This window comes from Andrographis paniculata, unplaced genomic scaffold (assembly GCF_009805555.1).
Source record: "Andrographis paniculata isolate CXL003 unplaced genomic scaffold, ASM980555v1 Contig59END, whole genome shotgun sequence".
Lineage (NCBI taxonomy): Eukaryota > Viridiplantae > Streptophyta > Magnoliopsida > Lamiales > Acanthaceae > Andrographis > Andrographis paniculata.
Genome location: NW_026137594.1, coordinates 5,614,926 through 5,622,941, shown reverse-complemented (window position 1 = coordinate 5,622,941; position 8,016 = coordinate 5,614,926). Strand labels below are relative to the sequence as shown.

Genomic DNA, 8,016 nt, shown 5'->3' with positions numbered 1-8,016 from the left:
AGTTATGTTCCTAAATAGTGCGTACTTGGTGCTACTAATGGTTGTATTGCGAACTAGTTATATTTTTGGGTTCCGATACTATTTTTTTTGTTGCGAAATTGTGTTCGTTACAAATACCGGTACAAAAAATTATGAATATCGTTTAAAATATTTTTCTGACAATCAGTTTATTGTAACAAATTATACCGTAACAAAAGTCATTACAAATGCATGAACATTTATTTTAATGACTCTTTTATTACGAGAAACATCCGCTACAAATAAATCAAAAAACATTGTTAGCGTTACAAAACCCGTTACAAAAAGATTTCTCATGCGCGTTGACTGTCCACTTTTTGTAACGAAAAATGTCGGTACATAGACTTTTTGTAACTTGAGTATATGCACCGGCCAAAATCCGGTACAAAATCGTTACAAATAGCTTTTTATAACAAAAAATGGTCATTTGTAGCGGTTTTAAAGCTGCTACAAATAGCCTTTTTTTTTTTTGTAGTGAATATAAGTAGAACTTATACTATAATACCCTCGAAGTTGAATAGTGATATGAGTCGGAGAGGATGAAATACCCCCGAGGTTGAATAAAATGTTAAATGAATTGAATAGACTACTAATGTCAACAATGTGCACATTTCTTTTCGGAAGCTCTACTGAAAGAACTCTACAGTTAAGCGTGTTTGCCATAGAGTAATTTGAGGATGGGTAACCCAAGTTTCCCAGGGTGCGCGTGAGTGAGACAGAAGCGTTTCAACTTTTATATTCATAAACTCTAATTTACAAGATGTTGATTTTAAAATATTGATAAAAATATTTTATAAGTAAATAACTTAGGAAAAAATCAGTGAGGATGTATATTCGCAAAATGTTATCTTTGACGCTAAAATTATCTCTTCTAAAACCCTTATTGATTTTTCGAGAGAGGAATGGAAAGAAGACGTGGTTGGGAATACACCAAACTTGTAAATCGAAGGTTAAATCAACGAGAGATTATCATATGCAAAAGATTTCATACAAATCAAAAAATAAAATAAAAAAATATTTTAAAAAATTACTGAACCGAATGGGAGAATGTGAAGAACAACGAACGACCGAGAAGACTAAAGTTGGGCGAGAAAATAACACCTACGACGACAAATGTTGTGGGAACGGAAACGATCTCGGAGAAGATAAAAAGAGAGAAAAGTTGATCATGAGATACGGTCGAAGTGAGATATTAGAATTTGAAAATTAATACTTAGGGTTTAGTTGCAATATAAGGACTATTTTGCAAATATAAATTTGATTTTGTCAAATAAAAAAAGAAATAACACCTGTCACGACAAATGTTGTGGCAATGGAAACAATCTCGGAGAAGATGAAAAGAGAGAGGAGTTGATCGTGAGATATGGCCGAAGTGAGATATTAAAATTTGAAAATTAGTATTTAGGATTTAGTTGCAATATAAAGACTATTTTACAAATATACATTTGATTTTGTCAAATAAAAAAGAAATTACAATGAAAATGGCACCCTTCTCACCTTTATTGCAAGGGACAAAGAGACATTTAAAAAAAAAAGGGACAGGTGATCCGGACCGATTAGGTAGTAGCTTATCTTGCTTAAATTCCATCATTATTATTATTATTATTATTATTATTATTATTATTATTATTATTATTATACGATGCCTGATATTGTTATGAGTTTTGTTAAGGTAGACAAAGTAGTTTGGTATACAAGTTAGTTAGTTTATTAAGATGAAGTGAAGGGAAAGGAAAGTAAGGAAGCTGGCAAACAGTTAGCAATGGTACAGTAAAAGTAGAGGTAGAAGTAATAGTTCCAGTTCCATTCCAATTTCCATTCCCAGCGTTGATTGACCCAGGCAGGCAGGCAGGCAGGCAAGCACTCCTCCGATCCTCATGGGCATTTTTGAAAAGATAAAAAAAATAAAAAAATAAATCTGATCAGGCATCATTAGCTAGCCTAGGAGTATGAAAGAGGCTGGCTGGCTGGCTGGCTGGCTGGAATTAGCTACTCATTTATATATAATGGATTGGGGTACAGCATAGTAAGTAGTAATTGAATTTAATTCAATACAATAGTATGTGTTTCTCTGGAAATGGGAGATTGATTAAATCAAAGAAAGCTTTGGTGGTGCTTCTTGCTTGGGTAGTAGCGTGGCGGAAGTTGCTGCTGTCCCTCCGCTCACGCCCATGCCACGTGATGATTCCAGATCCCTACGGAACACTTACACTGTTACACACACACATGCACATGCATATGCATATGCATGCATCCAATCCATCTTCTCCCTCTCCCTCTCTTCAAAAATTACTACTCCACTACCACTAGACTAGTACTATTAAATTATTGTTAACATATAATCAATCAATCCATGACCGACTGACTCACTGACTATTCATCTTCTTCCCCAAATCTTCTCGTTCTTCTCCTTCCCCCACCCCAGATCCATCTTCTCTTTTCCCTCTTCCTCTAGCTCTGCCCCACCTCAGGATTTAACCTCCTTATACTAAACTCGTTTGCCTCCTCCTCCTCTTCCTCTTCCTCTTCCATCTTCAACCGCATATATATCTATAATTGAAATTGATCCAGCTGCGGGACAGCTCCCTCAGCATGTTCGTTCTATGTATACATTTTGATATACATCATAAGGATAAGGATCAGATCAGATCGGATCAGATCAATGAACAATAACATCATGGGGTGCACGTCTTCTGTATATGCAGCAGCAGCATCATCCGGTAAAAGGAATGTGCAGAAGAAGAATAAGAAGAAGCACAATATCCCCGAAGTCTCTGTATGTGTCCCCTCCCTCTGGATTCCCGTACAATCCCATATGCTGCACCCAACACTCCGACTCCGACTCCGAGGCTACATCCCCCAGGATCTTGTTCATAGAATCACTTCCCTCCGCAACCGGATTACTCTACTTGCCGAATCCGCCGGTAACCCCTCCCTCTCCCTCTGCTTTTGCTCCTCCTTCACTTGCTCTACCTAGTGGATGCTCGATTCTCCTCCTCCTCCTCCTCATTTACTCTCCAACCAACTGATGATGATGATTCGTGATTTATGTGTTTTTTACTAGGGACCTCCACCACGGAACTAACACAAGCATTGGAAGAATACTTGCCCCTTGCGCTTGGCCTCGCCAACACAGGTATTTAATTAATTTACAGAAAGAGTATGTTCTTTCTCAGATCGAAACCACCGGGAATAATAATACTTGTTAATCGTGATCTGATTGATACTTATATAGAAGTTGGGGGGGTTCAAGATTTGGTGGAGTTCAGATGGAAGGAGATTGAAAAGGGAAAACAGGTGAGAATGGGAAAATGATTTGACGGTAAAAAAAAATACTACTAATAATAATAATCACCTTTTGATGATTTGAAAATGATGACTCTGTGCTGTGTGTGTATCCTCTCTTACGATCAGGAAATCTGTATTGCCAACTCCTGGTTTGAAGTACTGAATGTTTTATATATGATGGCTACGGTAACGTTGATGGACGCAAATATGAAGCTAATTGCGAGTCCCAAAAGCAGCAGCAGCAGCAGCCACTCGGAAAGGCTTGTATCTGCTGGTGGGTTGGTTTAGTTCACATTTAACATGCAAAATTTGTGATACTCATACTAGACTAAATATGGTATCCGTCGGGTGCTCTCTCTCGTCAGATTGTATGAGGGATGCTCTTGATTCATTGCTTAAGGCAGCGGGATATTTGAATTTCTGTGTCCACCACATTCTTCTTAGACTACCACCTGAGATAATGTAAGAAGTCTCTCTCTCTCTCTCTCTCTCTCTCTCTCTCTCTCTCTCTCTCTCTCTCTTTCAAAACACACACACACACACACACTAATACTATATATATATACATACATGCAGTGTGTATTTATGTTTCGTGTGTACAGTATACGTATATATATACATTGTGATATTAATTCTGGACAGTATTGGGTACTGGTCCATGCAAGAACAGGGGCAAACTACCTCCAGATTTGAGCAAGGGTGTCCTAGAGGCAATTTCACATCAAGCCCTGGCTCAGGTTTAAAAAACGCACCCACACCACACCATTCATTATCATTCTTATTATTACAAACAGCCCTGTTGCTATGAACGAGCACAATAATGGAAAATGATAATTTAGAGGCAGGCTGGCATGCAACAGTGACTTACTTATGATAGATAGTATTCTTCTGCTGCTTCTCTCAGGGGACTGAAATTCAGCTTGGACTTGCAGTCAAAAGCCAAAATGCAACTTTATCTGTGAAGAGGAGACTAGCATGTGAACAGTTGAGTTATTTTGAGCAGGTACAATAAATTAATTAATATATAAATTTAATTGGTTATATAAATAAGATAGAAAGCGTGTTGATGATTGATTAGGATAAAACTCATTTCCTTCATTCATATAAAATATTCTTCGTCTGTTGGGTTATGGATAGTTAATTAGTTAGGAGGAATTAATAATAACAACACCCATGCAGTATGGAACGCTGAGTGTGAAGCGAGCATGTGCTGTATGTATGTATAATGTATGTATGGACTGGACTATATGATATATGAAAAGCAAGCAAGCAAGCAATCAGCACTATATCTATAATACGATAACAACTTGGGATGAAGACGAAACACAGGAAACTAGGTAGCTAGATTTTAAAAGTGCTTTACCTTTCCCATGGAGATTACATTTTTACAAGTGGTATTAATCAATTAATTAGTAGTGTACGTAGATAATGATGGAGATGGTGCACGGTGTTTTAATTGAATTTGTGTTTTGGCGTAGTCAGGCTCATGGCTGCTTATCCGAAGTGGATAATGAGCAAGGTGGTGGAACAAAGAAACTATCTTTGTTCCTCAAGTGGAAGCATCTAGAAGCAAAGGTGAGCCAGACTAGCTTAATTAGTGTAACATTCATTCATTTACTGTGACTGTGACTGTGACTGACTGGCTGACGTGGAGATGTATATAATATTATGTTATATTGGTAGGCTGCAGCTTATTACTATCACGGTCTAATCCTTGATAAGGCCGGGGGAGACAAGGATGAAGGAGGAGGAGATTCTTCTTCTCCTTCTTCTTCATCTAGTGGCGGCGGCGGCAGCAACTGGCATGAGATTGCGCTCCTGTGTTTCCTTGCAGCAGAGGAGCTGTTGGGGGATGGGAAGAAGGCTTGCTTAAGCTTTTGCCTCTCAGATCCAATTACAAGGAGCCCTCCACCGTGGGGTGCCATCAAGCATTTATACAAGAAGATTCCAGATACGGCCTCCAAGAAATCTCAAATGTACGCCTACCTACTTCACCAACCTCACAAGCAGCAGCAGCAGGTGGTTTTGCCTGATCTTCCAGAATTTCAACTGTCTCTCAAAGCTGATGAATTCGAGTTGCCAGAAGTGGATCCTGCTGATTGGCAAGTCCCACTCCCCGCCGGAATGACTCTCTAGAACAACACATCACCACACCACCACATCCACATTCATCTCATCGTCTGCACCCTCTGCCCCTAAACTAAGTTACTGTTAGTGTCATACTTATAATAATAATAATAATAAGATGGCAATGGAAGTGTGGTTGCATAAAGCCTAATTAATCAATTCATCCGGAGCCATCATTGAAATTAAGTCTATGCTCATTTCATTTCGTTTCTACTTGTTGATATAGATGCAGCGGGATTGGTATAGAAATGGTTCTTTTAATTAATTAATTAATTCATTTCTATATATAATCAATTGATATCATCTTGGAGGCATCGATCGTGAATAACTTCTTATTTATAAGATTAATTGCCAAGAATCAGACTCAAAAATCACTAATCAGTGTGATGAGGAAGAAGAGGATCTCAAGTGTATATTTAGTGTATATTTTGTACTTATTTGGGCCTATTTCTTTGTATGCCATCTTGTAGAAGAAGCCCAGGCCTATCGTTCCTCTCGCTAGAGCTAGATTCTCTCTTCTCCTTTAGTCAAGTTGTCAGCCCTCCATGTATATACTTGTACACTGCTTTTGACAGAAAAATGAATATTCTTCTTCATTCTTCTCATGGTATCAGAGCAGAATCATATTATGCTGTGATTTTTCTTTTGTTTTGATTTCTCCCTTGATATCTTCAGATTGCAGAATGGCTTCTGACTTAGCTAATCGATCGTCTGTTTCATCGAGCTCCAGGTCTAGTGCCTTAAGCTCTAACCCTATCAATGTGCTTAATACTTCTATAGCACAACTGAACTGCATTCATTTGATCATCCCAATATGAGTTTGATCTCCACCCAACTCAATGACACCAACTATCTCCTTTGGACTAAGGGAATCATGAGAGCTCTCCGTGCAAAAGGAAAAGAAGGCTTTTTCACTGGTGAAACAGGTAAGCCTGCAGATCCTTCAGCTGCCATTATATGGAAAAAAACAGATAGTATGATTGTTCAATGGGTCCTAAACTCTATTTCTCCTCACTTCGACCGACGCTTTTGGATATGTTAACTCAAGCTGTGAGTTATGGGAAATGTTAAGGGAGAGATATGGCCAATGCAATGGCCCTCTGATCTACCAACTAAAAAGAGAAATATCTTGTCTAGCCCAAGGAAAGATGAGCATGGTGGCTTACTTCACCAAAATGAAGAAACTCAAAGATGAGCTACACTGCCTTGCTCTTTAACCAGAATAAAAGAAAGAAATAGAGGAATATTTGCACAAGTAGAATATTATGGATTATCTCATGGGATTGAATGATGTGTATGACTCAATAAGTGCAAGATCCCTTACCTTCTTTGAACAGAATATATGGAATGCTATGAAGTGTTGAAAAACAACAAGAGATTCATGGTCTAATGGTTGATTCAAGTCCCACAATTCTGATGAGCAACCATAGAAATACTGCTAAGATATTTGACAAGAAGAAAATGGAGAAAAAAGGATCGGTCTGTGAGCATTGCAAGAGAACATGTCATAGTAAGGACACTTGCTTCAAACTCCGTGGCACTCCAGAATGATTTAAAACCATTCAAGATAAAAGGAAAAAAGAAGGCAAGGGGAACCTCTCAAACACTGAAGCAACCTTTCAAGTTATTGCTGAAAATACTTCCACAGCTGTAACCAGTGGATAGAACACTGATGCTCTCACAGAATTGATTCAAAAGAAAATTAAGAAAGTTTTTGAGAATGTGAAAACACCACTTGACCATCTCAACATGTTGGAGATTGATCACTCAGGTAAAGAATGCTTAAATATTTCGAATAACTCTAACAATCACAGTTCTTGGATCTTGGATTCAGGGGCAACATGTCATGTTAGCAATAATCCTGCTCATTTCAAATACTTGGAGCCCCTGAAACAACCAGCCAAGATACACCTACCAAATGGGACTACTCAACTTGCTACTCATACAGGAAATATTGAGCTAAATGATATAATCACCTTACATAATGTTTACTTTATTCCTGGATTTAAGTATTGCTTGATATCTGTGCATAAGCTGTGCTTTGATTCCAATATATCAATGAAGTTTATGGCTAATAACTGCATCATCCAGGACCAGAGAAGTGAAGAAAAAGTAGGCAGAGGCAAGCTCAAGGGTGATCTATATCATCTTCTGTTGGATTCATCCTTGCAGATCATGGCAGCTAAGAAGAATTGTCCCTGGCATTACAGACTTGGACATCTATCTAACAAGGTTCTTGAACACATGTCTTGTACAAGTGTTCATTTAATGAAAGTGGTTCTTATGCTCCTACTTGCTTTGAGTTAATTCATCTTGATATCTGGGGTCCATATAGCATTGCTTCTTCAAATGGAAGTAAATACTTCCTGACTATAGTTGATGATCACAATAGGGCTACTTGGACATACTTGATGAAGCTAAAATCACAAACTTCTATTGTATTCTTTGTCTTCTTGAAAATGGTGGAAACATAATTCAACTCAAAAGTAAAGAGGTTAAGAACAGACAATGAACCGAATTCACCAGTTGGAATTTTCAGCATGTGCTACAGGAATATGGAATAAAACATGAAAAGTCATGTCC

At 38.1% G+C, this 8,016-nt stretch overlaps 1 protein-coding gene across 1 annotated transcript; it reads left to right on the top strand.

Annotated features, from left to right (window-relative positions):
- The first annotated feature begins 2,169 nt into the window (after positions 1–2,169).
- On the top strand, positions 2,170–5,698 carry LOC127258240 (uncharacterized). The gene is made up of 9 exons (XM_051285016.1): positions 2,170–2,942; positions 3,083–3,154; positions 3,254–3,315; positions 3,433–3,580; positions 3,672–3,768; positions 3,977–4,043; positions 4,211–4,309; positions 4,789–4,881; positions 4,990–5,698. Exons 1-9 carry the CDS (start codon positions 2,681–2,683, stop codon positions 5,440–5,442), a joined length of 1,353 nt encoding a protein of 450 aa, XP_051140973.1. The 5' UTR covers positions 2,170–2,680; the 3' UTR covers positions 5,443–5,698.
- Positions 5,699–8,016: the final 2,318 nt, after the last annotated feature.

What these genes read in the sequence shown, in the direction of transcription:
- LOC127258240 (XM_051285016.1), top strand. Translation starts at nt 2,681, where the DNA reads ATGAACAATAACATCATGGGGTGCACGTCTTCTGTATATGCAGCAGCA. An exon ending in AGATTGAAAAGGGAAAACAG is followed by an intron (nt 3,316 to 3,432) that starts GTGAGAATGGGA and finishes TCTTACGATCAG; the next exon opens with GAAATCTGTATTGCCAACTC. An exon ending in GGAAAGGCTTGTATCTGCTG is followed by an intron (nt 3,581 to 3,671) that starts GTGGGTTGGTTT and finishes CTCTCTCGTCAG; the next exon opens with ATTGTATGAGGGATGCTCTT.